Source organism: Meleagris gallopavo, chromosome 24 (assembly GCF_905368555.1).
Source record: "Meleagris gallopavo chromosome 24, MGAL_WU_HG_1.1, whole genome shotgun sequence".
NCBI lineage: Eukaryota > Metazoa > Chordata > Aves > Galliformes > Phasianidae > Meleagris > Meleagris gallopavo.
This window is the reverse complement of record NC_139427.1, coordinates 1,374,000-1,400,526: the sequence shown is the minus strand read 5'-3', so window position 1 is coordinate 1,400,526 and position 26,527 is coordinate 1,374,000. Positions and strand designations below refer to the sequence as shown.

Sequence of the window (26,527 nt, the reverse complement as noted above, 5' to 3'; positions counted from 1 at the left end):
GGGGGTATGGATATGGAGGGGCACGGACACGCGTGGGGTGCGGAGATGCGGTGACAGCCGGGCTGCGACGGCGCTCGTGGGTGTGCGGGCACGAGGGGCACCGTGACACGCGTGGGACCCTAAAAGGGGCTGCGAGGGGCTGGAAGCCGTTCGTGTGCAGGAGATGCGATCGTGGGCACGGATACGAGTGGGAGCGCGCCCACGAGGAGGGGGGGTCGCGCCCACACGTGGGTGTGTGGACACACGTGAGCGGCACGCCGCAGCCCCGTGCCGACGAATCCACGCGGCTCAGCCCCGCGCCCACAGCCGGGCGCTGCCCGCCACAAAGATGGCGCCGCCGCCTTCAGCCGTAGCCCGGGCGGCGCCAGCCGCAAAGATGGCGGCTCGCGGGCAGCGCTGCGTGGCCGTAACAAAGATGGCGGAAGCGGCGTCACGCTGGGAGAGATGGGCTGCGTGGTGCGCGTGCGCAGTGTGACTGCACGCCGGCAGTGCCCGGGCCGGGTGAGGGGCGGCGTGGAGGGAAGGGGGGGAAATGGGGGAAATGGGGGCTGAGGGGGTGGGCAGCGGGGAGTGGGGCTGGGGTGGGGGGGGGGGAGCGGTGGGGCGTGAGGGGTGGGGCGGGAGGTCCGCATTGGGGGCGAGGGAGGGTCCCTGTTTGGGGGTGGGGGTCTATGAGGAGTATTGGGGGTGGGGGTCTCTATTTGGGGCGGGGCGTTTGGGGGGCTGAAGAATGGTCCCTATTGGGGGCTGTTTGGGGGGGCAGGGGGTCACTGTTTGTGGGGGTGGGGCTGAAGAATTGGGGTGGGGGCGCAGGGGGTCCTCATTCAGGAGTTTATTGGGGGCGGGGGGGTCACGTCCCTGTTCGGCGGTGTAGGGGGGGTCGAGGACTTGGGGGGGACTTGGGGGGGGTGCAGGGGGTCTTCGGTGGGGGCGGGGAATGGAGGTGGTGCTCAGACGGTCCCCATTTGGGGGAGCTGAGCGGTGGGGGGCGCCCATCGGGAAGGCCCGGGGGGGCTGTTTGTGGGGTGGGCGTAGGGGGGTCTGCGTTTGTGGGGTGCGCTGACTCCCCCTCCCCTCCCCCCCCCCCTTGACAGGCACAGCCCAGGATGGCGGAGGGCAGCTCCGGTGATGGGGGGGGGGGCTCGGGGGGCAGCGGGCGGGGGGCGCTGGGGGGGGCGCGGGGGCTGCTGGCACGGCGTCCTCCTGCTGCCCCCATTTCCCGGGTCGGCTGCCCTCCATCCGCTCCAGAGACCTCACCCTGGGGGGTGTGAAGAAGGTGAGCTGGGGGGGGGTGGGGGGGGGGCAGCACCCCGAAACTGCTGTTGGTTGGTTTGGGTTTGGGTTTGGGTTTGGGTTTGGGAGGGGTGGGGGCGGCTCTGCACAGCAATGCGGCCCAACCGGTCCTATAGTGGGATGGGGAGCACGGGGGTGGGGGGGTGGGGACGGGATGTGAGGGGGGGGTGGGAGGTGGGGGGGTTGTGGGGGTGGCTGTGTGGGGTTCTGGGGATGGGGGGATGTAGGGAGATGGGTGAGGATGTGAGGGTGGGGAGGGGGACGTGGGGGTGTGGGGGTGAGGGTGGGGATGTGGGGATGGGGGGGACGTGGGGAGATGGGGACAGGGATGTAAGGGTGGGATTGGGACATGGGGATAGGGCAGGGGGACGTGGGGATGGGGGAATGGGGACAAGTATGTAGGGATGTACCCTATGGGGTACGGTGGTACACGATGGGGATGTGAGGATGGGGGGACATGGGAACAGAGATATGTGGGGACAAGGATGTGAGGGTGGGCATGAGGGGTTGGATGTGGGGACACAACGATGGGGGTATGGGGTTGGGGATGGGGGTATGGGGTTGGGGATGGCGGTATGGGGTTGGGGGCATAGGGAGGTGCGGATAAGGATGTAAGGGTGGGATTGGGGATGTGGGGTTGGGGACCCACTGGAGTTGTTGTCCGTGGGCTTTGGGGTCTGGTGCTGTGCTGTGCTGTGCTGTGCTGGGCACCCATTGCCATTCGCTGTCGCTTACAGAAAACCTTCACCCCCAACATCATCAGCAGGAAGATCAAAGAGGAGTGAGTGGCTCCGGGGGTGAAGCCCCGCCTGAAGGTGGGGGGCGCGGGGGGCACCGTGGGGTGACGCAGCCCCACGTTGTCCCCAGGCCCAGGGAAGATGTCAGCATCAAGAAGGAGAAGAAGGAGCGCGAGCGGCAGCGCGATGGGCACAGCCGGGGCCGGGGGCGGCCCGACGTCATCCAGTCCCACTCCATCTTTGAGCAGGGGCCGGCTGAGATGATGAGGAAGAAAGGTGGGGGGGGCTGGGGGCCGGGGGGCGGGATGGGGCTGGGGGGAGGATGGAGGCTGGGGTGTGGGATGGGGCTGGGGGGAGGATGGAGGCTGGGGTGTGGGATGGGGCTGGGGGGCAGGATGGGGGCTGTGGAATGAGGTTGAGATATGGAGTGGGATTGGGAGCTGTGGGGTAAGGTTAGGGTATGGGGCGGGATGGGGGCTGTGGGGTGAGGTCGGGGTGTGGGGCGGATGGGGGCTGTGGGACGAGGTTGGGGTGTGGGGGGGGATGGGGGCTGTGGGGTGAGGTCGGGGTGTGGGGCGGGATGGGGGCTGTGGGGTGAGGTTCAGATATGGAGTGGGATGGGAGCTGTGGGGTGAGGTCAGGGTGTGGGGCAGATGGGGTCTGTGGGGTGAGGTTGGGGGATGGGGGCTGTGGGGTGAGGTTGGGGGATGGGGGCTGTGGGGTGAGGTTGGCGGATGGGGGCTGTGGGGTGAGGTTGGCGGATGGGGGCTGTGGGGTGAGGTTGGCGGATGGGGGCTGTGGGGTGAGGCTGGCGGATGGGGGCTGTGGGGTGAGGTTTGGGGCTGTGGGCCGTGGGGTGAGGTCGGGGTGTGGGGCGGATGGGGGCTGTGGGGTGAGGTGGGGGGCTGTGGGCTGTGGGACGTCTCCCCCCGCTCCCCCAGCCGGTTCCTGGGACAAAGCCGTGGAGGTGTCGGACTTCGGCCCTTCGCACATCATCAACATTAAGAAGGAGAAGAGGGAGACGGACGAGGAGACGAAGCAGATCCTGCGCATGCTGCAGAAGGACGACGTCAGTGGGGGGGTGGGGGGGGTCCCCGTGCTGAGGGGCCGCACTGAGCGCCGCCCCCCCCTCTGCGTCCCCGCAGTTCCTGGATGACCCGGGGCTGAAGAACGACGTCCGCAATAAACCGGTGCAGCTGCCGCTGGCGCACTCGGGTTGGCTCTTCCAGGAGGAGGGGGCCGAGCAGGAGGACCCCCAGCCCCGCCCCCACGGCCCCAAGGAGGAGAAGATGGAGTTGGACCCCCCTGCCGTGAAGGGTACCCACATGGGGGGCTGGGCTGGGGGTGCCACCCCGCTCCCCAACCTCGCCCAGCACCAACTTGATGCCCGCCTGGTGGCAGCTCGGTCTCAGCGCCCAGCCAAATCCCACCCAACCCCAACTCAGTGCCCACCCAACGTCAGCCCATTGCCCACCCAGTGCCAATCCAACGCCCATCAGAGCCAACCGAGTGCCCACCCAATGTCACCTCAATCTCAATGCCCACCCAGTGCCCCCCCAGCGATGTCAATCAGTGCCATCTCTGCACCCACCCAGTGCCCACCCAGTGTCAAATCGGTGTCTACCCGATGCCTGTCAAATAGTCAACCCAGCGCAGACCCGTTGCCCACCCGTTGTCAGCCCAGTGCCCATCAGGTGTCAACCCATCACCCACCCATCACCAACCCAGTGCCCGCCCAGCGTCACCTCAGTCTTAACACCCAGTGCCCACCCAGCCCCAACCCATCACCAATCCATCACAAACCCAGTGCCCACCCAGCCCCAACCCATCGCCCACCCATCGCCAACCCAGTGCCCACCCGATGCCCACCCAGCCCCAACCCATCGCCCACCCATCGCCAAGCCAGTGCCCACCTGATGCCCACCCAGCCCCAACCCATTGCCAACCCATCACAAACCCATCGCCCACCCAGCCCCAACCCAGTGCCCACCCGATGCCCACCCAGTCCCAACCCATCGCCCACCCATTGCCAACCCAGCCCCAACCCATCGCCCACCCGATGCCCACCCAGTCCCAACCCATCGCCCACCCATTGCCAACCCAGCCCCAACCCATCGCCCACACATCGCCCACCCATCGCCAACCCATCGCCCACCCATCGCCCACCCAGCCCCAACCCATCGCCCACCCAGCCCCAACCCATCGCCAACCCAGCCCCAACCCCATCCCCCCGTCTCCTCTCCCGCCATCACAGTGAAAGAAGAGCCCTGCGATGAGGACCCCCCCCCTACCCGCAGCCCCCCCGGCTGCCCCCAGGACGTGACTGCAGCGGAGCTCCTGCAGCGGCTGAGCGTTGCAGCAGGTGAGGAGCTGCTGTTCCTGCAGCTGCCCGACACTCTGCCCGGCCAGCCGCCGTCGCAGGACAGCAAACCCAGCCGGGCCGAGCTGCAGAGCGACGACGGGCAGCTGCTGCTGGTGAAGCAGGAGAAGGGGCAGGTAAGGGCTGCGGGGGGGCGGCTTTGGGGTTGGGGGTCGTCCCTGCGATGCCACCCCCGTGTGTCCCCCCCCCAGGAGGCCAGGCAGGCGGACTGCAGCTGCACGCTGGCGGATCTCCCCGAGGGGCAGCTGGGCAAACTGGTGGTGCGCAGATCTGGGAGGGTGCAGCTGGTGCTGGGCAGGGTGACGCTGGATGTGACCATGGGGACGCCCTGCTCCTTCCTGCAGGTATGGGGTGGCACTTTGGGGGGGCAGTTTGGGGCTGTGGGGACACCCCGCTCCTTCCTGAAGGTGTGGGGTGGGGATGGCACTGGGGGGGATGGCAGTTTGGGACCTTGGGGACCCTTCGGGTAATGGCAGTTAGGGGCCATGGGGACGCCCTGCTCCGTCCTACAGGTATGGGGTGGCACTTTGGGGTGGGTGGGTGGCAGTTTGGGGCTGTGGGGGCCACTGTTCCTTCCTGAAGATACGGGGGAGGCGGTACGGGTGGGGTGGTGACAATTTGGGACCATGAGACCCCTGGGATAGTGACAGTTTGGGACTATGGGGACCCCTGCTCCTTTCTACAGGTATGGGGGGGGATGTGGAGGGGGGCGGGTTTGGGCAGTTTGGGGTTTTGGGGACCCCAGGATAGTCACAATGTGGGGCTATGGGGACATCCTACTCCTTCCTACAGGCATGGGGGGGGATGTGGAGGGGGGCGGGTTTGGGCAGTTTGGGGTTTTGGGGACCCCAGGATAGTCACAATGTGGTGCTATGGGGACATCCTACTCCTTCCTGCCGATGTGGGGCAGGGGTGGCACCGGGGGGGGGGGGGGGGGGTCTGACCCCCACGTGGGCTCCGTGACCCCAAGGAACACAGCGGGGCTTTGAGGCGGTGCCCCCCACGGGTTCCCCCCCCCCTCCCCCAGGAATTGGTGTCAGTTGGCATCGGGGACGGCCGCACAGGGGAGCTGACGGTGCTGGGCCACGTGAAGCACAAACTGGTTTGCTCACCCGACTTCGAGGCGCTGCTGGAGCACCGGCACCGGTGACCCCACAACCCCACAACAGCCCCGTGGGGAGGGGGGCAGCGCTGGGGGCCGGGCCTTCATCCCCCCCCCACTTCCCCACCATGCTGAAGGGACGCAGCGGTGCAGAAGGGGTGGCCGTGCCCCCCCCCATCGGGTGCGGTGGGATGGACGGAAACGCAATAAAAACCTTTTTCCACGTGTGTGTGTGGGGCTGCCCCACGCCGTCCAACCCCCCTCACTGCAGTTGCCCCCACAGTTGCCCCCTACAAAGCCCCAGGCTCTCGTAGTTGCCCCATGTCATTGCCCCCCCCCCCCCCAGTTGGCTCCATAATTGCCCCCTGCAATTGCCTATTGCCCCCTTCTCCCTATAACTGCCCCCTGCCCTCTATAATGCCCCCTCCAATGCCCCCCGTTTCCCTACGGCTGCCCCCATAATTACCTCCTACAATTGCCCCACGATTACCCTACCCCTACAATTGCCCCCTTCCCCTATAATCGCCCCCACAATTGCCCCGACTCCTATAATATCCCACCCTAACTCCTCTGATACCCCCACATACAGCTGCCTGCGCTCCTTATAATCGTCCTACGGCTGATTCCTGCTCCCTGTAACCACCTGCGGCTGTCCTCTGCCCTCCGCCCTGCCGCTGCCCTATAACCGCTCCTCCAGTTGCCCCGTTGCCCTTTGGAGTTGCCGCCATCGCCCACTGGCCCCGCCCCCACCGCCCATTGGCCCCATCGCCTATCGGCCCCGCCCACACCGCACATCGGCCCCACCCTCGGCAGCCGCCAGTGGTGTCGAAGCCCCGCCTCCGCGCACGGTTTCCGCCCCTCTCGACCAATCGCAGCTCCGCGCTCGCGGGCGCGTGGCCAATGGGAAGCGGGCTGGCCGCGCGCGCGGATCGGTGCGGAGCGCCGTGTGGCGGCGGCCTCGATCGCGCGGTGCCGCCATGGAGCCGCCGCCGCCCTTCCGCCATCGCGCCGCGTGGGGCCGCGGGGCGCCTCCGGATCTGGCCGCTGCTCGGCTTCCGGCTCCCGCCCGCGGGGCGCCTCCGGGCCCGGCCTTCCCCCGGGCCGAACCGGGCCGCGGTTTCCCCGCCCGGCTCTCCCGGCCCTCCCCGCCCCCCGGCCCGGATCCGGCGCGCGGCCCGGAGCCGCTCTCGTCCCTCCTGTGGAGTTTGGGCTTCGGCACGCGGCCTCCGTCCTCGCCGCAGCCGGCAGAGCGGCCGCTCGGTAGGGGCCGGGCCGGGCGGGAGCCGTTTGGCGCCGGGGGGGAGCGTAGCGCTTCGTGGGGCTGAGGGGCCGCTCAGGGAGGCGGCCTGTGCTGCGGGTCCCTCAGGCCTCGTCCCCCCATCCGTCCGTCCGTCCGTCCATTCCTCCATCTGTCCGTCTGTCCATCCATGCCTCCATCTATGCCTCCATCCATCCGTCCATCCATCCATCCATTTCTCCATCTGTCCGTCTGTCCATCCATGCCTCCATCTATGCCTCCATCCATCTATCCATCCATCCATCCATCTGTCCATCTGTGCATCCATCCATTTCTCCATTTGTCCGTCTGTCCATCCATGCCTCCATCTATGCCTCCATCCGTCCATCCATCTGTCCATCCATCCATTCCTCCATCTTTCCGTCTGTCCATCCGTGCTTCCATCTATGCCTCCATCCATCCCTCCATCCATCTGTCCATCCATCCATTTCTCCATCTGTCCGTCTGTCCATCCATGCCTCCATCCATCCATCCATCCATTTCTCCATCTGTCCGTCTGTCCATCTATGCCTCCATCCATCCATCCATCCATCCATCTGTCCATCCATCCATTCCTCCATCTGTCCGTCTGTCCATCTATGCCTCCATCCATCTGTCCATCTATCCATTTCTCCATCTGTCCGTCTGTCCATCTATGCCTCCATCCATCCGTCCATCCATCCATTCCTCCATCTGTCCGTCTGTCCATCCATCCATCCCTCCATCTGTCCATGGGGAACACGGACACTGTGGAACCCATCCGTCCGTCTGTCCATCCCGCAGGTCGCGGTGCTCTCAGTCCCGCTGCGGACGCCGCGCTGCCCCCCAGGCCAGACGGCAGCGATGCAGAGCTGGGGGCCGCGCTGCCCAACCGCGGCCGGTGAGCGCAGGGGGGGCCGGGCTGCACCGAGTGCCTCTGGGCCGCACGGCGGGGGGTCAGCAGGGCTGGGGCTGCCCCCCCTCCCCTCTTAATTTGTCTCCTGTTTGATGCCCGCGGGATCCGACGGCACAGTGGTGGAGGAGACGTGCTGCCCGTCACAGCCCCTGAGAGAGCCGCAGCGTCCTGCTCTGCTGAGCTGTGCCCTCCTGTGCCCGGAACCCAGGCTGCAGCACCGCCGGGACCCCCCTGGGCTGCCAGCAAACAGTGAGTGGGGGTGGGGGGGCTGAGCTGTGGGCTGAGTTCTGGGGGCTGAGCTGTGGGGGGCTGAGCTTTGGGGGGCTGAGCTGTGGGCTGAGCTGTGGACTGAGCTTTGGGGGGCTGAGCTGTGGGCTGAGCTGTGGGGGGCTGAGCTGTGGGGGGCTGAGCTGTGGGCTGAGCTTTGGGGGGCTGAGCTGTGGGCTGAGCTGTGGGGGGCTGAGCTGTGGGCTGAGCTTTGGGGGGCTGAGCTGTGGGCTGAGCTTTGGGGGGCTGAGCTGTGGGCTGAGCTGTGGGCTGAGCTTTGGGGGGCTGAGCTGTGGGCTGAGCTGTGGGCTGAGCTGTGGGGGGCTGAGCTGTGGGCTGAGCTTTGGGGGGCTGAGCTGTGGGCTGAGCTGTGGGCTGAGCTGTGGGGGGCTGAGCTGTGGGCTGAGCTTTGGGGGGCTGAGCTTTGGGGGGCTGAGCTGTGGGCTGAGCTGCGGACTGAGCTTTGGGGGGCTGAGCTTTGGGGGGCTGAGCTGTGGGCTGAGCTGTGGGCTCCCCACCTCCCTGTTGGTCTCTCTTAGAGCCCCCACTACGAAGCCGAAGGGAACGGCTGTGCCCGTGGGGCTGAATTTGGTGCAGATCCATTGCCAGAACGACGCCGTCTATCAGTACCACGTCACCTTCAGGTAATTAAGGTGCTGTTAATTGGTAGCTCTGCTAGAACCCCGCCCGTCCCCCTGTGTGGGATCCCCTGAGCCATCGTGGGGGTGGGTTTGGGGTGCAGGGCTGATGCGGTGCTGCCTCCCCGCGTCCCCCAGCCCCGAGGTGGAGTGCAGGAGCGCTCGCTTTGCCATGCTGAAGGAGCAGCGGGCGGTGACGGGAGACGTGACGGCGTTTGACGGCTCCATCCTCTTCCTGCCCATCCTGCTGCCTCAGGTGGGGCTGCCGCTGCTCCCGGCTCTCGTCCCCCAACGTGGGGACGCCGGGATCCCCCACGTGGGTGAGTGCTGAGCCCCGTCCCACCCGCAGCCGCTCAGCCTGAAGGCGCTCAGGAGGACGGACGGGGAGGAGATCAGCATCACCATCCAGATCACCAAAGTGCTGGAGCCGAGCTCCGACCTCTGCATCCCCTTCTACAACGTGGTGTTCCGCAGGTGAGGCGCAGCGGGTGCCTTCCTGGGCTGCTCCTTGTGCCCGGGGCCCGACGGCCTTGTGCTGCTCCTCCGTAGAGCCATGAGGATCCTGGACATGAAGCTGGTGGGAAGGAATTTCTACGACCTGTCCAACGCCAACGTGCTGCAGCGGTACAGGTGGGTGCGGGACGTGCTTTGCTTTGGCTGCTGCTGCAGTGGGGCCACCCCAGTCCTTCTGCCTGCAGCTGTGGGGTCAAAAGGATTCCCAGGAACGCTGCGGGGCATGGCAGGTTCCTGCCCGGGTCGCTGCACCCATCCCAGTGCCTGCGGTTGTGAAAGCGAGGCCTTTGCCAAGGGAGATGCGTTACCCCAGTGCCAGCAGGGCGATAGCCTGGCTGTGGGGGTGGCCGTAGGGGTGGCTGTGCTGCGCTGCCGGGGCTGAGCTGTGCTCTGCGCTGCTTCCCTCGGCTGCAGGCTGCAGATTTGGCCGGGTTACTCCGTCAGCATCCGCAAAAAGGACGGCGGGCTCTTCCTGATGGTGGACACCGTCCATAGGATCATCCGGAGCGAATCCGTGCTGGCTTTAATGTGAGAGGGGAGAAAGGGGCGGGAGGCTCGGGGCGGGGGGTTCCTCGTGCTCCGGGGGCTGCGGGATTCGGGGCCGTCCCCTCTCCCTTCCACGCAGGCACTCCATCTGCAAGCAGAGCCCCAGCAGCTTCCACGACGAGTGCGCCAAGCAGCTGGTGGGCAGCACGGTGCTCACCCGCTACAACAACCGCACGTACCGCATCGATGACATCGACTGGGAGAAGACCCCCAGGGACAGCTTCACGTTGGGCAGCGGGGAGGAGATCACCTTTGTGGATTACTACAGGTGGGGACGGTGGGGGGCCGGGGGGGGGTCGGAGGGGCTGCTTGTGAGAAGCCCGGCTCACGGCGCGGGTTTTCCGTCAGCAAAACGTATGGGATCACAGTGCGGGAGTTGGAGCAGCCGTTGCTCATCCACAGGCCCAAGGAGAAGCTGATGCTGGGGGGCAAGGTGAGCCGGGAGGGGGCTGGGGGGGGGGGGCCGTGTGTGTTTTGCAGCTCTGCGTGCAGCACGAGCCGGGCTCTCCTGCAGCCCCAGCTGGACATGGTGCTGCTGCTGCCGGAGCTCACCTTCCTGACCGGCATCTCGGAGATCAAGAAGGACGCCCGCATGCTGAAGGTCAGCATCACCCACCCCCGGGAGGGAAGGGCTGGCGCTGCGGGGCTGCCCCACACGGCTCGCTCTGCCCCCAGGACGTGATGCAGGAGATGCTGCAGAGCCCCCAGCAGCACTACGAGTCTCTGTGCAGCTTGCTGCGCCGCATTCAATGCAACAAGGAGGCGTTGCAGGAGCTGACGCGCTGGGGGCTCGTCCTGAGCCCCGACATCCACACGGTAAGGTTGGGGGGCAGCCCGGGCTGCGGGAGCAGTGCAGGAGCTGCCTCGGGGTTGTGTTCCTCGCAGACCCACGGACGCATTCTGCCCTCGGAGCGGGTCAACCTGCGGCACTGCTCCTTCATCCCCGCCGAGGGCGTGAACTGGAACAAGGAGGTGGTGCGGGAAGCCGCCATCTCCACGGTGAGCGCACGGCCGGGCTCCGCTGCCCCGGAACAACGCGGCTTTGTGGGGCTGGGACGGGTTCTGTCTGCACTCCCTCCCGCCGTGTGTCTGTCTGCACACGGAGCCGTGTCCTGCGGTCTGCCCTGCGTTTACTTTGGCTTTGCCTCACGGCCCGCTTTTCTGAAGGGATGTGTGGACGAGGCGCCTGCTTCCCCCCTCCCCCCGGGGCCGCGGGCGCTGAGCGTCGCACGTCCCCCCCTCGGGATGCTTTCCCTGCCCCACGCCTCCCTCCGCCCCCCCAGGTCGACGTGAACTGCTGGCTGCTGGTTTACCCGCGGCGCCTGCAGGACGTGACCAAGAATTTGGTGGCTGTGATGAGGAGCACCTGCGGCCCCATCGGCATGCACATCAACCAGCCCGCCCTGGTGGAGCTGAAGGATGAGCGCCTCGAGACCTACGTCCGAACCATCCGCAGCGTCCTGGGCAATGAGGTGGGCTTTTTTCTTTTCCTGGGGGCGACGGGGGGTTTTGCAGCCGCGTGCTCTCATTTCTGGCTTGCTGCGCTGTGTTTCCACGCAGGACAAAGTGCAGCTGCTGCTGTGCATCACCAGCAGCGCCAAAGCGGATGTGTACAGCGCCATCAAGAAGCTGTGCTGCGTGCACAGCCCGGTGCCCTCCCAGGTGTGGGGGTGTTGGGGCGGCCCCCGAGCTGGGCTGGGTGCGGGGCAGCCCCCCAACCTCACTTCTCCCCCACGCAGGTCATCAACGCGCACTCCCTCCTGGGGCACTCGGCCAAGCTGAGGAGCGTCGTGCAGAAGGTGCTGCTGCAGGTGAACTGCAAGCTGGGCGGCGAGCTGTGGGGGGTGGACATCCCTCTGGTGAGTGAGGCGCACGGGGGTGGGCGCAGCACGGGGGTGGGCGCAGCGCGGGGGTGGGCGCAGCACGGGGGTGGGCGCAGCGCGGGGGTGGGCGCAGCACGGGGGTGGGCGCAGCACGGGGGTGGGCGCAGCCCTCACAGCCGCCCCCGCCGCCGCTTCCCTTTGCAGAAGCAGCTGATGGTCATCGGGATGGATGTGAGCCACGGCAGGGGGACGCGCTCCGTCATCGGCTTCGTGGCCAGCATCAATCAGTGCGTGGCTCCGGGCCGAGCTGCCCTGGCTCCCCGCTTCCCCTTTCCTAGGAGGGGGCTGGCTGTGCCCCGGCCTCGCACCGTGCTGGGCAGGCAGTGCTGGGCGTTGCTTCCTGCGGTGCCCCCGCGCCTGGCCTTGCTGACCCCCCCTCCCGCAGGGTGCTGACCCGGTGGTATTCCCGCGTCGTGTTCCAGCTGCCGCAGCAGGAGATCGCCGACAGCCTGCGCCTCTGCCTGGCCAACGCGCTGCAGCAGTTCCACGAGGTGGGGGCAGAGCTGGGGGTGCCCAGACGGCAAACGGCCCCGCAGCCGCCGGCCCTGCGCGAGGCTCGGCCTTATCCCACCGCTGCTGGGGTCGCTTCGCCCTCAGGCAGCACCACGTCGCTCCTTTGTGCGTCGGCGCCGAGTGCTGCCCGGTTGTTCCGTGTCCCCAGCAGTGCAGCACCAGGGGCTGCCAGGCCGCTGCCAGCTCGTGTCGCTTCCTCTGACCCCAGCTGTGAGGCTGGGGGCTGTGCTGGGGCTCACGCTGTGCCCACCCACCAACTGTGCTGAGCGCAGCGAGGGCAGCGGGGGATCCGCAGGGCTGAGTCCTTCCTGTGGGCAGCCTCAGCTCCAACTCCTCAGCCTCAGCTCCCACCTTTCAGCCTCAGTTCCCACCTTTCAGCCTCACCTCCAACTCCTCAGCCTCAGCTCCAACCCCTCAGCCTCAGCTCCCACCTTTCAGCCTCAGCTCCCACCTTTCAGCCTCAGCTCCCACCTTTCAGCCTCAGCTCCAACTCCTCACCCTCAGCTCCCCCCACCCACCCTCAGCTCCCCCCTCTCACCCTCAGCCCCAGGGATCCCAACCCCTTCTGCTCCCACAGATGAACCACTGCCTGCCCAAGAAGATCGTGGTGTACCGGGACGGCGTGTCGGACAGCCAGCTGGACACGGTGCTCAAATACGAGATCCCACAGCTGCAGAAATGCTTCGACACCTTCGAGAACTACAGCCCCAGCATGGCCGTGCTGGTGGTGCAGAAGCAGATGGGCACCAATTTCTACGCTGTCTCCTCTGAGCAGCTTTCGGCCGCGCCGCCGGGGACGGTGGTGGATCACAGCATCACCAGCACCGAGTGGTGAGTGGGGGGGGGTCGGGGGGGGCTGCGATCCGCAGGCCGGGCGAGGCGTGTCGTGCGTTGCGTGCTCTGCTCCGTTGCAGGCAGGACTTCTTCCTGCTGGCCCACTGCCCGCGGCTGGGCTGCAGCATCCCCACGCGGTACATCTGCGTGCTGAACACCGCCAGGCTGAGCGCCGAGCACCTGCAGAGGTGAGGGGGGCTGCGGGGAAACTGCCATCGCACGGCAGCGTTTGCTGGGCTGCACGGGGCGCTGCGCCCTGCATGTGGGACTGCACCCGGCATGGGGTGCTGCGCCCTGCATGTGGGACTGCGCCCTGCACGGGGTGCTGCACCCTGCATGTGGGACTGCGCCCTGCACGGGGTGCTGCACCCTGCATGTGGGACTGCGCCCTGCACGGGGTGCTGCACCCTGCATGTGGGACTGCGCCCTGCATGGGGTGCTGCACCCTGCATGTGGGACTGCACCCTGCACGAGGTGCTGCACCCTGCATGTGGGACTGCGCCCTGCATGGGGTGCTGCACCCTGCATGTGGGACTGCACCCTGCACGAGGTGCTGCACCCTGCATGTGGGACTGTGCCCCGCACGGGGCGCTGCACCCTGCATGTGGCAATGCACCCTGCATGGGGTGCTGCACCCTGCACAGAGCACTGCATCCTGCATGGGGTACTGCACCCTGCATGTGGTAATGCTTTCTGCATGGGCATTGCACCCTGCATGTGGCGCTGCACCCTGCACGGGCACTGCACCCTGCATGGAGCACTGCACCCTGCATGTGGCGCTGCACCCTGCATGTGGCAATGCACCCTGCACGGAGCACTGCACCCTGCATGTGGCAATGCACCCTGCACGGAGCACTGCACCCTGCACGGAGCACTGCACCCTGCACGGAGCACTGCATGCACCGCAGCGCGTTGCCGTGCAGCCAGGCTCAGCCTTGTTGCTGCTGCTGTCCCCAGGCTGACGTTCAAGCTGTGCCACCTCTACTGGAACTGGCCGGGCACCATCCGCGTGCCGGCGCCCTGCAAATACGCGCACAGGTTGGCCTTCCTGGCAGGGCAGGTGCTGCAGCACGAGCCGGACGCGCGGCTGTGCAACAAACTCTTCTTCCTTTAGCCCCAGTCTTTTGGGTTGCTGTCGCTCGGTTTCTTCCCGTGCGTTTCTGCCCGCGGTTCTTTTTGGGCGTTTCGCTGAGAGATGGGGGGGGGCTGGGCAGAGCTCAGAGCCGGGGGGGTTCCTGGCCTGGTGCTTCATTTCTTCGTGCCTCCCTGCCCTGCTGGCAGCCCTCAGCGCAGCCCTGCTCTCCCCCCACTCTTTATTTTCCCTTCGTTTTGCCGGCTGATAGCAGGGAGGAGATAAGGGGGGACTTTGAGTCCTCTGCGCTCCGCTGGCGGTTTGCAGGGCGCTGCTTTTCTCCGTTGGGTTTTTCTTTCTGCTGTTGGCTTTTGCTTTTCCTGCCCTTCTTTTGGCTGTCGGTTTCCGTTCCCTTCAATAAAGCTGTTCCTGGCAGCAGTGCTGTGTTGGGGGGATCCCGTGCTGCGGCCCCCACCCACAAACGGGACGATTCCCCCCCCGTGTTTTTCCCTTGGGTTAATGATTCACTGCCCCACGGCGGACTTTGGCTGCAGCTGTTGTGGGGCGAAGGGGGAGCGGGGAGGGGGTGAACGGGACCCCCCCCAAATTCCCCCCGTGGGTGCACAGCTGGAATGCAGCCCCCCCCCCCCTCCCCTCCCAGTCCACGGGCTCCTAATCAAGCGTGCTAATTGCAGCTGAAGGGCTCTCTTGTCCTTGGCGGCTCCGTAGAGCGGAGAGCGGAGCGGGATGGGGGGGGGGGGGGGCTCCCACACCTGATGTGGGGGGGCTTTGGGGGGCGATATCCCTGCAGGGGGGCCCATCCCGGTGGGCGCCTCTTTGCCGTGGTAGGGGACGAGGGCTGCGCTGCCCCTGGGGGGGTTGGGGGGGGCTGCGGGGGGCTCCGTCTCCTCCGGGGGGGGGGGAGGTGCTTATGGGGCGTCTCGTCCATCGTGGGGGGCTGCCGGGGTGCCCCGTCCTCCTGGATGCGAGTTGTGCGGCGGGCGGCCGCAGCAGCGGGGCGGGGCGGAGCCGGGGGGGGTTTGGGGGGGGTTGGGGGGGGGCTGGGGGCTGCGGGCCGCATCGACCCCCGTTTGCGGGTTTGCGGGGCGCTCCGTCCCTTTGAGGGGCGGGGCCGAGGGCGCGAGGCGACGATTGGTGGGCGGGGCCCGGTGGGCGGGGCGATCAGTGACGCCGACCAATGGGAGCCCTCCCCGTGCCTCGGGCCGAGCGTGCGCAGCGCGGGACGTGGAGGGAGCGAGCGGGGCTGCGGGAGGAGGTATGGGGGGGGATGGGGGGGTTTGGGGTAAAGGGGAACTGGGGGGAATTGGGGTAAGGGCAGGGATGGGAAGTGGGATGGATGGGGGGATGGGGGGATCGGGATCGGGATCGGGGGGAATCGGGGTAGGGATGGGGGGGAATTGGGATGGGAATTGGGATGGGAATTGGGATGGGATGGGGATCGGGGAATTGGGGCAGGGATGGGGGGAATTGGGGTGGGATGGGGTGGGGTGGGGATTGATTGGGGTAGGAATTGGGGTAGGGCAGGGATGGGGGTTGGGGGGAAGGGATGGGGGAATTGGGGTAGGAGTGGGGGGAGGAATTGGGATAAGCGCGGAACGGGGACAAGGATGGGAGTGGGGTGGGGGGTGGCGGTGGGGGGTGGCCGCGGGGTTTGGGACCCCGGTGTGCCCCCCCCCGAGGGCCGCCTCCGGGCGTGCGGGTGCCGGCCGCGGGATGCGGGGCAGCGCCCCGTGAGGGCTGTGGGGTCGCGCTCCCGAGCCGCTCTGGGGGTTTTGCAATCGGGATCGATGGCGTTCGGGAAGCACCGCGGAGAGCTGAGGGGAAGTGCTGGGGGGGGGGGAGCTGCGTGCCGCCGCTCTGCCGCCCCATGGCAGCACCGGGGGGGTCGGTGCCCCGGGGCGGATCCGTTCCCCGCCCCATCCCGGCGCTGCGCTGCCCGTTCGGCCCCGCGGGGAACCGCTCCGGTGCGGCCACAGAGCAGCGCTCGGTGCGGGGACGGCCGTGAAGGTCAGCGGGGGCGGGGGGGCTCCGGGGGGACCCGGCCTGGAGGCGCGGAGGCCCCGCATGGCTGAGCGCGGGGCCGAGGGGCGTCGGGACCCCCGGAGCCCCACGGAGCGGCGGGGATGGGCGAGCGGAGCTGCGGGAGGAGCGGCCCGCGGGCGCGATGGAGAACGGGTCGGATCGCGAGCGGCTCCGGGGGGCGGCCCGACGGGGGGGTCGGGGTGCGGGGGGCGATGGGAGCAGCCGGGGGTCACCGCCGTGCCGCGTCCCCCGTTTGGCAGCGGAGGGGTTAAAAGCGGAGCGGCAGCGCGGAGCCCCGCGGGGTCGGCTGAGCAGAACGGGCGGGAGCCTCGCAGGAATAAAGCTCTGCAAAGCGGCCCTAAGCCCCTAAAACCCCTAAAACCCGTAAAATCCGCAACGCCGGCGGGAATGTGGATGTGGGGCTGCGCTGCGGGGTTTGCGGGACTCCCGGCTGCCCCGTCCCGGCCTCAGGGCATCGTTTGGCCGCTCAGCCGTAACCGATGGGGCCGCTGGGGGCGGCGGGTCCTGGCAGCAACAGCGGCTGTGCGTGGAGCGGGGCAGGACGTGCTGGGGGCTGCGGGATGCTGCGTGTGGGGCCGTGGCACTGCTGCGTGTGGGGCCACAGCAGTGCTGCATGTAGGGCCACAGAAGTGCTGTGTTTGGGGTCACAGAAGTGCTGCATGTAGGGCCACAGAAGTGCTGTGTTTGGGGTCACAGAAGTGCTGTGTTTGGGGTCACAGAAGTGCTGTGTTTGGAGTCACAGAAGTGCTGCATGTAGGGCCACAGCAGTGCTGCGTGTAGGGCCACAGCAGTGCTGTGTTTGGGGTCACAGAAGTGCTGCATGTAGGGCCACAGCAGTGCTGTGTTTGGGGTCACAGAAGTGCTGTGTTTGGAGTCACAGAAGTGCTGCATGTAGGGCCACAGCAGTGCTGCGTGTAGGGCCACAGAAGTGCTGTGTTTGGGGTCACAGAAGTGCTGCGTTTGGGGTCACAGAAGTGCTGTGTTTTGGGGTCACAGCAGTGCTGCATGTAGGGCCGTGGCGGTGCTGTGTTTGGGGTCACAGCGGATGCTGTGCGTGGGGGCCGTGGGGACGCTGCCCGGGCTCAGCCCACGGCTGTGTCCCGTGGATGCAGAGCAGCGTGGTGCTGTCATTATGGGGTGCCCACGGGCTGTGGGTGCAGTGGGTTCACCCCAATAACGCCCAGCAGTGACGATGCTGTAACGTTTCCTCAGTGAACCTCTCCATAGCGCCCCGTGTGTGAGCAGCCCCGGAGCTGCTCCGTGTGCCACGATGTGGGACCCCCACCGGGGAGCCCTGTGGTTTGGGACCCCGTCAGTGCAGGGCGTTTGGCCGGGCACGGCGCGGTGCCGCTGGGGCAGAGCGCTTTTCCTCATCAATCCCAAATCCATCGCAGCCCCACAGCGCTGCCCGTGGGCCGTGCGCGCACGGCAACGCGTCCCCAGCGCGCTGCGCTCCGATCGAGCGTTTGAGAAAGGAGCGGAGAGGGCAAAGGATCGCGGTGTGAAGGCGGGGCGGGGAGCGCCGGGCTGCCGTCAGAACCGGGGTCAAAGGAAAACCCGATGGAAGTGCGGGCCGTGTGGCTGTGGGCCGGGCTGCTGGTGGACTGAGGGCCCCGCACCCGTCCCGCACCCACCCCGCACCCATCCCTTCACCCGTCCCGCACCCACCCCGCACCCATCCCTTCACCCGTCCCGCACCCACCCCGCACCCATCCCTTCACCCATCCCTTCACCCACCCCCCACCCACCCCGCACCCATCCCTTCACCCACCCCGCACCCATCCTGCACCCACCCCGCACCCATCCCTTCACCCACCCCGCACCCATCCCTTCACCCACCCCGCACCCACCCCCACGCAGTGCCTGCCGAGCACTGGGGCCGGCGTCGCTCCCAGCAGGGCTCTTCTCTCCCCCAGAGCCTCTGGAGCTGCAGCCCCACCACAGCCGCGTCCGGCTGCTCGGCACGGTGAGCGCGCTGCGGTGCTGCTGGGGGGACGCTGTGTCCGTCTGTCCCCACGTCCAGCCGTCCCTACGTCTGTCCGTCCGTCCTCCCGGACCGGGCGCTCAGCGCCGACCGTGCAGCCCCCTCTGCTGAACCCAGGGCTGGGGCTCAGCTGTGCTCTGCTGCCATCTCCCGATGCGGGGCACAACGGCCGCTCTGCGCTCCTCGGGCAGCGGGACGGCAGGCAGGAGCTCCTACGGCACGGCACGGCACGGCACGGCACGGCACGGCACGGCACGGCACGGCACGGCACGGCACGGCACCTCACAGCCGTGTTTTTTTTCCCCAGCTCACAGCCGTGTTTTTTTTCCTCAGCTCACAGCCGTGTTTTTTTTCCTCAGCTCACAGCCGTGTTTTTTTTCCCCAGCTCACAGCCGTGTTTTTTTTCCTCAGCTCACAGCCGTGTTTTTTTTCCCCAGCTCACAGCCGTGTTTTTTTTCCTCAGCTCACAGCCGTGTTTTTTTTCCTCAGCTCACAGCCGTGTTTCCCCCCATCTCACAGCCGTGTTTCCCCCCAGCTCATCACACCATGTCCCGCCCCGCCGTGCTGCCGCTGCTGCTGCTGCTGTCCCTGCGCTGGGTGCCGGCGGGCAGCGATGCTCCGCTCCCCCCGCTGTCGGCCGCGTCGTTCCTGCAGGATCTCCTGCAGCGCTACGGGGAGGGCGAAGCGCTGAGCCTGGAGCAGCTGAAGGCGCTGCTGAACCGCCTGGACGTGGGAGTGGGGCGCGGCAACGGCTCCCAGCCCCGCGCCAACCTGTCCCGGGTAAGTGAGCCCAGGCCGCCCCCCGCGCCGGGCGCCGCCCCGCAGCCTCGCCTTCACGCGTCCTCCGCCTCCTGCCCCGCAGTGCCTCAGCTCGGCCGAGCTGTTCGCCGCGCACAACCTGAGCGAGGGCTCCGTGCTGGGCGCCGCGGAGCTGCGTGCGTTCTGCCCCGCCGTCCTGCAGCAGCTCGAGTCGGCGGCGTGCGCCGCGGAGAACCTGGAGAACGAGGAGAACGAGCGGACGGAGGAGAGCAGACCCAGCTCTGCTGAAGGTGGGGCCCGGGGGTCCCTTCTGGGGACGCGTCCTGCCGCTGCGCTCCTCGGTGCGGCGCTGCTCCGCGCTCAGCTTTTGGTGCGCGTTTGAGCCGCAGCGCAGCGCTGGGACGGAGTTGCCGTGAGCCCTGCGGGTGGCCGGGCAGACGTGGGGTCTCCGGGCAGACGTGGGTCTCTGGGCAGACGAGGGGTCTGCCTTCGCACGGGTGGTGGGGCACGGGATGCTCTCGGTGGTCTCATCCAGCCGTGACGACTCCGTGATTGCAGCCCCGCGTGCAGGCGGTCTCACCCTGCAAACAGCATCACCCCCCCAGACGTGGGGTCTGCGGGCAGAGGTGGGCATTGCTGGGGTCGGCCCCCATCCCCAGCTGCCCCGTGCAGCTCCCTGAGCTCCCACGTCCCACGTCCCGATGGTGCCCAAGGCCACGGCTGAGCGGTGCTCGTTGTTCCCGCTCTGCCGGCTCAGGAAATCCTTCCCCCAGCAGCCCAGAGCTGGGCTGGGTGGATTCATCCCTGCAGAGGACGGAGCCGTCACGCTGAGTACAGGCAGAGACGCCCCGGAGCTCTCACCCTTCTCCCCTGCCCAGCCCTGGTAATGTCTGCCCCTCGTTTCTTCTCGTTCCGCAGCGTGGGGCTTTGGTTTTCTCAGTGTGTCGATGATAAACGTGGCCTCGCTGCTCGGCCTCCTCATCGTCCCCTGCACCCAGAGGGCCTTTTTCAGCCGCGTCCTCACGTTTTTCATCGCCCTGTCCATCGGCACGCTGCTCTCTAACGCGCTCTTCCAGCTCATCCCAGAGGTGCGGTCGAACGTCTCCGCCTCTCTCCTGTCCGAGGGCGGCTCTGCTCTCCGGGTGCCTCCTCTGCTCCCCCCCAATCCAAGCCATCCCTGCACACCTGAGCCGATGGCACAGCGGGGCTCCAGGGGTTCCTCCGAGCACCGGGATGCTCTGAGTGCCGCGCAGAGGAGCTTCGGGGCCGTGAAAGCGTCCTGCAGGGACAGCAGCGTCGCCCCGAGCCTTGCAGAACTCCGTCGCTTTCCTTTTCCTGCTGCTTTACGTTGGCTTTTTGCCGACATGAGGTTTCCCGGTGCTCGGATGGATCTGAGCGGCGCATCGCAAAGTTAATTGTGCGGTAATTGCAATGGCTCGGTTCTGGAGTTGGATGGGCGCAGCCCTCGGATCGGGTTCCTCCAAAAGCGCACGTTGTGGCACAGCCCGCCCTGCTGCGCTGCGATACAGCAGGGATGTCAGCAGGACGTCCCTCATCCCAGCACGGCTCTGGATGCGCTCCGCAGAGCAGCAGCCCCGCAGCTCTGCTCTTAGGGAGCAGCACGTCGCAGCCCTCGCGCTGCCCCGCAAGGAGGTGCTTTCAGTGCTCCTTTCCAACTCCACAGCCGAGCGTGGGACGGAGCGCTGCGCTCTCTGCTCCCCGGAGGCACGGGGCTGAGGACGGAGCTGCGTGGGGCAGCGGGGCTCAGGGGTTGGAGCAGCACCCCACGGCCCTGCGGGGCTCGGGGCCGAAGCGCCGGGCTGTGTTTGCTGTCCCGGCCGCTTGCTGGGGGCTCTGCCTCTGGTTCCTCCCCGCAGAGCCGCCCCAGCGCCGCTCAGCCCCGGGCCGCCCCTCCTGAGCCAATTGAAGCAATCACTAATGAATGTCTTCTTCTCTCCCCCTCCTGTCTCTCTCCTCTCGGTGTGGATTCCTTTCTGCCCCCTCCCTCCCTCCCTCCCTTCCCCACGTTGATCTCCTTTCCCCCGTCCCGTTTCCTGGGGTGGGGTTGGCACGCCGCAGTCTGGGGTTACGGGTTCCTCTGCGTCACCGTCATCTCCCTGTGCTCGCTGGTGGGAGCCAGCGTGGTGCCCTTCATGAAGAAGACCTTTTACAAGCGGCTGCTCCTCTACTTCATAGCTCTGGCGATTGGAACTCTCTACTCCAACGCCCTCTTCCAGCTCATTCCCGAGGTACGGGGAGGGCCTGGGCTGCGGGGACGCGGGTTGGTGGCAGGAGCTGAGCCCTGCGGCCCGCCGGCTCTCCTGGTGTGGGGCTGCTCCCTGGGGCTGCTCCAGGCGGCGGTCGGGGGCCCCTTCGCACGGGTGGTGGTGCACGGGATGCTCTCGGTGGTCTCATCCAGCCGTGACGACTCTGTGATCGCAGCCCCGCGTGCAGGCGGTCTCACCCTGCAAACAGCATCACTGCCAGGGCAGGTGGGCTGCAGGAAGAGCCGCCCGAGCCGTGGGGCAGACAGGGAGAGCTCAGAAAGCAGCAGGAGGACCCCAGGGTGAGGGCAGGGGGAGGACGCGCAGCTCCTCCGTGCTCTCATTCATCCTTTCTGCCCTCAGGCGTTTGGCTTCAACCCTCAAGAAGATTATTATGTTTCCAAATCTGCCGTGGTGTTCGGGGGCTTCTACCTGTTCTTCTTCACGGAGAAGATCCTGAAGATGCTGCTGAAGCAGAAGGACCCGGTGAGGCCGCAGCTCGCTGCCCCACGGGGCGGTGGGCGCACGGGGAGAGGCCTTTGCTTACATGGAGAACGCTGATGGCGTCGTGTTTTGTTGGTAGCACTCCTGTTTCCTGGCTGTTTGGGGCTCTCTAGTTCGTGTTACAGCAAAGCATTGGGGTGGGAAACAGCAGAGGGAGCCAAGGAAGCTGACGTTGGTGCCCCCGTCCCGCAGCACCACCACGGGCACAGCCACTACAGCGCCGAGGCTCTGCCCTCCAGGAAGGACCGGGAGGAAGGCGTCACTGAGAAGCTGCAGAACGGGGACCTGGACCACATGATCCCACACGTCACCAACGAGATGGAGTGCAAGAGCCCTCCTGGGGACGAGAAGGTCGTGGTGGGATCGCTGAGCGTCCAGGTTGGTGCCTTGTCCCGCGGGGTCTGGGGTCTCCGCGGCCGTGCCCGGCTCAGGGCCCGGTTTGGATGCCCGAAGTGCCCTGGGGGTGGTGGAAATCAAGGCGCCCAGTTCCAGGTTCCTGCGGATGTCAGCCGTCGGGGTGCGCTGCCGTGGCCGGGGCCGATCCCCTGGGATGCTGAGCCCCTGTCTGTGGTGCTTTCAGGACCTTCAGGCCTCGCAGAGCGCCTGCTATTGGCTGAAGGAGGTGCGCTACTCCGACATCGGCACGCTGGCGTGGATGATCACCCTGAGCGATGGGCTGCACAACTTCATTGATGGGTTGGCCATCGGGGCCTCCTTCACCGTGTCTGTCTTCCAAGGCATCAGCACCTCCGTGGCCATCCTCTGCGAGGAGTTCCCGCACGAGTTGGGTATGTCGGGCACGGGGAAAGCGTCCTCGGTGCTGCCCCTCCGCAAGGCTTCCCTGGGCCGGCAGGATGCCCCGCCGCTCTCGTGGTCTTCCAGGATGTCCTTGGTCCTCTGGGATGCCCCTGGTCCTCCAGGATTGCCCTGGTCCTCCCGGATGCCCCAGCACTTCCCCAATCCTTTGGGATGCCCCTGGTCCCGCACAATTCCCCCGGTCTTCCACGATGCCCCTGGTCCGCCAGGATGCCGTCGGACCGCTGGGATGCCCCAGCACTTCCCCAATCCTTTGGGATGCCCCCGGTCCTCCACAATTCCCCAGCACTTCCCCGGTCTTCCCGTTGTTTCTCGGGTGGAGGAGGAAGGTGGGCTGGAATAAACCCAGTGCTGGGAGGGCTGTAAACGGCAGTGAGCAACGGCAGCACTAAAAATAACGAGGTAATATGATGTCTGAGATTTAAATTTAGATGGAGGCATCTGAAGGAAAACAACAACGCCGTTGGCTCGGTGCGGGCGGTGGTTTGGTGCTGGGGTTGGGCAGGGCGGTGTGGGCAGAGCCCAGCAGCGAGCCATCCTCGTCCTTACCTGCGTTGGAGCGCCAGCTGTGGGGGAAGGCTCCTAGGGGCAGTTGGGCCTCGTGCTGAAGCTGTCCCAGAGCAGCTCTGGGCGGCCCCCTCCTCATCCTCCCGTCCTCTTCTCGCTCAGGGGACTTTGTCATCCTGCTGAACGCCGGCATGACCATCCGCCAGGCGCTCTTCTTCAACTTCATCTCAGCGTGCTGCTGCTATGTGGGGTTGGCCTTCGGGATCGTGGCCGGCAGCCACTTCTCTGCCAACTGGATCTTCGCCCTGGCCGGAGGGATGTTCCTGTACATCGCGCTGGCTGACATGGTGCGTGCCGGGACCGGAACCCGGCGCTGGGAGCGGGAGCCGCGCTGCGGGCCGGGCCGAAGCGCTCACTGCTCCGTGCTCTCTTCCCTCAGTTCCCTGAGATGAACGAGGTGAGCCGGGAGGACGAGCAGAACGGCAGCGCGCTCATCACCTTCGCCATCCAGAACGCGGGGCTGCTGACGGGCTTCACCATCATGGTGCTGCTCACCATGTACTCGGGGCAGATCCAGATCGGGTAGGCCCAGCCCGTGGCGGAGCCCTGCGCCAGTTTTCCCTTTACTTTTGGGGGGAGGGGGTGGGGGATTTTTTTTTTTTTCCTTTTCCTGCTGCAAGCATCCGACGGTAGCTGTGCAGGCACTGACGTCATGGAACACTACAGAAGAGGCTTTGCTTTCAAAGCTATTCCGCAGACTCCACGTTATTGCGAGGCTGAGGGGGATGCCCCCTGTGCCATAGGACCGAACTGACCCCAGGATCTCCTCTCAGCATCGTCCCTTCTCTCCTCGCGTCTCTGGGGAAGGACAGAGTTGGGATGCAGAGCTGCGCTGCTGCCCCGTTGTTCTCAGAGCTGTGCGATGGGGGCCGTGCTCTCCCGACCCTTTGCGGGCACCGCAGGGTGCGGGGCTGGCGCTGGACGCGAGCTGCCTGCTCCTGCTCAGCCGTAACAAATGGATGCTCAGAGAAGGGGAACGGCTTGCCCGAGGAGCGGGCACCTCTCAGGACTTCTCGGAGATCCTCGGAGCAGCCCCAGGACCAGGGGAGCGATGCAGAGCAGGAGGAGCTGACGGAGGCTTCGTGGGCGCAGCTTGCAACTTGAGCCTCTTCCTCGCTGCCCTCAGAAACCAGCCCCTGGAGCTGCTCCGTTCTGCCTGGGGTGAGGAGGAGCAGGAAGGGGGTTGTTTTATTTAAGCACACTGTGGGTGTCAGCGTTCGGAGCAGAGGAGACCAAACCGCACGGCACGCGCAGCCCGAGCCACAATGGGATGCGAGCTCCCTGCTGCTGTAAGAAAACAAACCCTCTGCTCTGGAAGCAAGAAGGGCAGAGAGCAGAGCAGAGCAGAGCAGGGCAGAGCAGGGCAGGGCAGAGCAGGGCAGGGCAGAGCAGAGCAGGGCAGTGAGCCCCAGCCCCGCTACAGGCGGCCACAGCCCTGACTGTGAGCACGCAGACACCTGGGAACAGACGCCTGTTTTTAAACACTGCTGCTGAGGTGCAGAGGTTCTGGGTGGGGAGGTGGGGAGGGAGGGAGGGAGGTGCCTTGGTGGTTTTTTTTGTTTTTTTTTTCTAAAAAAAAAAACAACAGAAAAAGGAGAGAGACTGTGAACCTCTTCAGGTTGTGCATTGCCAGCCTTTGGGAGGAGCCAGGATGGCGTTGGAGGCGCAGCACAGCCCTGCCTCCGCGCTGGCGTTCCCCAGATTCACTAGGTGAATTGACCTATTATCATATTGATAACGTTGCCCACCCCGGCTGTGTTGCTTGAGGTTCCTCGCACCCCTTCCTCCCCCAGACCTCACCCCCACCAGCAGCGGGGCTTCGTGGCAGGCGGGCCGACGGGAGCCCATTTGGGCAGCTCACCCTGTGGGTGGAAACGCGGTGCTGGCGGCTTTGAGAGGTGCTTTGTGCACACGTGGGGGTGCCCAGCGTCTCCCACTGCTCCCTGCCCGTGCGATGGAGTGGCGGACGTTCGGCCACCGTGGGTTGGAGCCGAGGCTCTCCAAAATCTCCCACCCACCTTGGAAGGAATGGGGGCTCAGCTTCACCTCCCAGTTGCTCACCCTGAGAGAGGTGAGCACCGCAGCCCTTGGCAGTGGGCACAGCACCTCCTACAGCACCGCTGCCCGCCGCTGTGCTTCCCAGTTGCTTCGGGGAAAAGCTGCATGACGTGGCTTTGGATGAGCCACTGACTTGTCCCACGGGCGGCCAGCAGGCTTCGTCCTGCGTCCAGAAGGTTAAACAGCAGCAGAGCAGGAGCTGGGAGCCTTGGCAGCACCCCTGGCCCACGTGGCATCTTTGCAGGATGAGTTCTGGGTGGAAAGTCAGAAGCTCCAACCATGCAGTCGGGAGGGAAAGCTCTGTCCCGCCCGCAGCCTCACCAACGCGGTGTGGAAAAACTGACTCCTTTGAGGGATGGTGTCTGCCTGCCCTCTCAAGGAAGTGTTTGGAAAGCACTGAGCTGCTGCTGGCGGGGCAGAGCGCAGGACCAAGGAAAAGCCTTCGTGCTGGAGGCGAGCAGGGAAAACCTTTGGGCTGTGCCCTGAGGACCGCAGTGCTGGGAGGTCCTCTGTGTCCCACAGAGATGAGAACCAACTCTTCATGGGGACTGCGAGTCCGTGTCCTCATTTCATGTTGAATCCCGTGTTTTGCCCGTTGAGTTCACTGTGAGATGTCTGCAACCCATCCACGCACCCCCTGGAGGAAGGAGGCTCCTTGCAGAGGGCAGCCCACCGTCCTGGGAGGGATTCTCCCGGGTTCTGGGGGTTCTGGGGGGAGGAGACCCTCCCCTCACCCGAGGACTGGTGGGAGGAACTCCGGCCTTTGGGGCAGGGACGGAACAAGGAGGGAGGGCGTCCGGCGTTGACTTTGGATTTGTCCCGTTGTTTCCGCGCCCAGTCAGCAGCTCGAGCCCCATCCCAGTATTTTATAACTCAGGTGTTGTCGAAAACCAAGAGCGTAACTCGATGCTGTGAGCTGCAAAGTCCTTTGTACGACTCCATCAATAAAAGATGTTCCGTAACGACGGGGATGGCGGCGCTGACAGCTCCCATTTTTCCCATGGGACGGAGCTGAGGCCGGGGCTGCGTCCCCTCCCTGCCCACGTTGCTGGGGTCGCCTTCAAGTCGAACAAACTCCTTCCTTTGTCTGTTTCCTTTCGTTGTGTTTCCCTCGGCATCTCGCGATGCTCGGCGCTGTGCTGCACTCCTCTCCCCAAACTCGTGTCCTCGCCTCCCCTGCACGGAGAGGAAAAAGGAAAAAAAAAAACAACAAAAAAACCACATCATATTTTGCTTTTTCAGGCCGCTTTTCGGTGCTTTTCACAGCGGGAGCCTCGTTTTTAGGAAGCCCATCTCAGCACAAACGCCCTTAAAATAAAAACAAACAGGAAAACGGCTGCAGCGAGGATGCGATTCTGCTCCCTGACCCCGAGCGCTGTGTGTGTGGGGGGGGGGTTTGGCTCTTTCCCTGCTTGGGGCCCCCTCCCCTTTTTGCAGCAGACCCCCGGCGTTGCCCCCAGCCCTCCTCCCCTCCCAGCGCTCCTCCTCGCGCTCCGTTTCCCCATCTGCGCTGCCAGAAGGGCGTGGCGAAGGTTTTATTTTTAAGTTCTGTGCGGTCTTTC

The 26,527-nt window shown here is 66.1% G+C and overlaps 3 protein-coding genes across 7 annotated transcripts; all 3 read left to right on the top strand.

Moving 5' to 3' along the window:
* Positions 1-1,094: 1,094 nt before the first annotated feature.
* On the top strand, positions 1,095-5,739 carry POLR3D (RNA polymerase III subunit D). Its single transcript, XM_085208476.1, is given in 9 exon segments — positions 1,095-1,215; positions 1,218-1,276; positions 2,031-2,074; positions 2,161-2,306; positions 2,972-3,099; positions 3,176-3,347; positions 4,285-4,526; positions 4,602-4,754; positions 5,438-5,739. Coding segments are annotated over 9 exon segments (1,176 nt in total). The 5' UTR covers positions 1,095-1,106; the 3' UTR covers positions 5,561-5,739.
* Positions 5,641-14,384, top strand: PIWIL2 (piwi like RNA-mediated gene silencing 2). Its single transcript, XM_085242688.1, has 22 exons — positions 5,641-5,693; positions 6,231-6,772; positions 7,572-7,668; positions 7,801-7,932; positions 8,490-8,594; positions 8,727-8,844; positions 8,938-9,062; positions 9,138-9,218; positions 9,516-9,629; positions 9,727-9,915; positions 9,996-10,080; positions 10,162-10,248; positions 10,323-10,463; positions 10,533-10,646; positions 10,931-11,119; positions 11,208-11,309; positions 11,387-11,506; positions 11,675-11,757; positions 11,916-12,021; positions 12,621-12,874; positions 12,958-13,065; positions 13,835-14,384. Exons 1-22 carry the CDS (start codon positions 5,641-5,643, stop codon positions 13,989-13,991), a joined length of 3,102 nt encoding a protein of 1,033 aa, XP_085098814.1. The 3' UTR covers positions 13,992-14,384.
* A 732-nt stretch (positions 14,385-15,116) lies between these two features.
* On the top strand, positions 15,117-26,186 carry SLC39A14 (solute carrier family 39 member 14). Of its 5 annotated transcripts, none has more exons than XM_085208471.1 (9): positions 15,117-15,225; positions 18,533-18,777; positions 18,860-19,046; positions 20,836-21,005; positions 21,384-21,506; positions 21,717-21,902; positions 22,105-22,312; positions 23,010-23,194; positions 23,287-26,186. In XM_085208471.1, exons 2-9 carry the CDS (start codon positions 18,544-18,546, stop codon positions 23,431-23,433), a joined length of 1,440 nt encoding a protein of 479 aa, XP_085064597.1. In that variant the 5' UTR covers positions 15,117-15,225; positions 18,533-18,543; the 3' UTR covers positions 23,434-26,186. The 5 variants fall into 5 exon arrangements, with proteins under 5 accessions (XP_085064597.1, XP_085064596.1, XP_085064594.1 ...); XM_085208470.1 differs by having other exon boundaries at positions 15,204-15,225; positions 18,517-18,777; XM_085208468.1 differs by lacking the exons at positions 15,117-15,225; positions 20,836-21,005 and adding exons at positions 15,628-15,977; positions 19,675-19,844.
* The last annotated feature ends 341 nt before the right edge of the window (positions 26,187-26,527 follow it).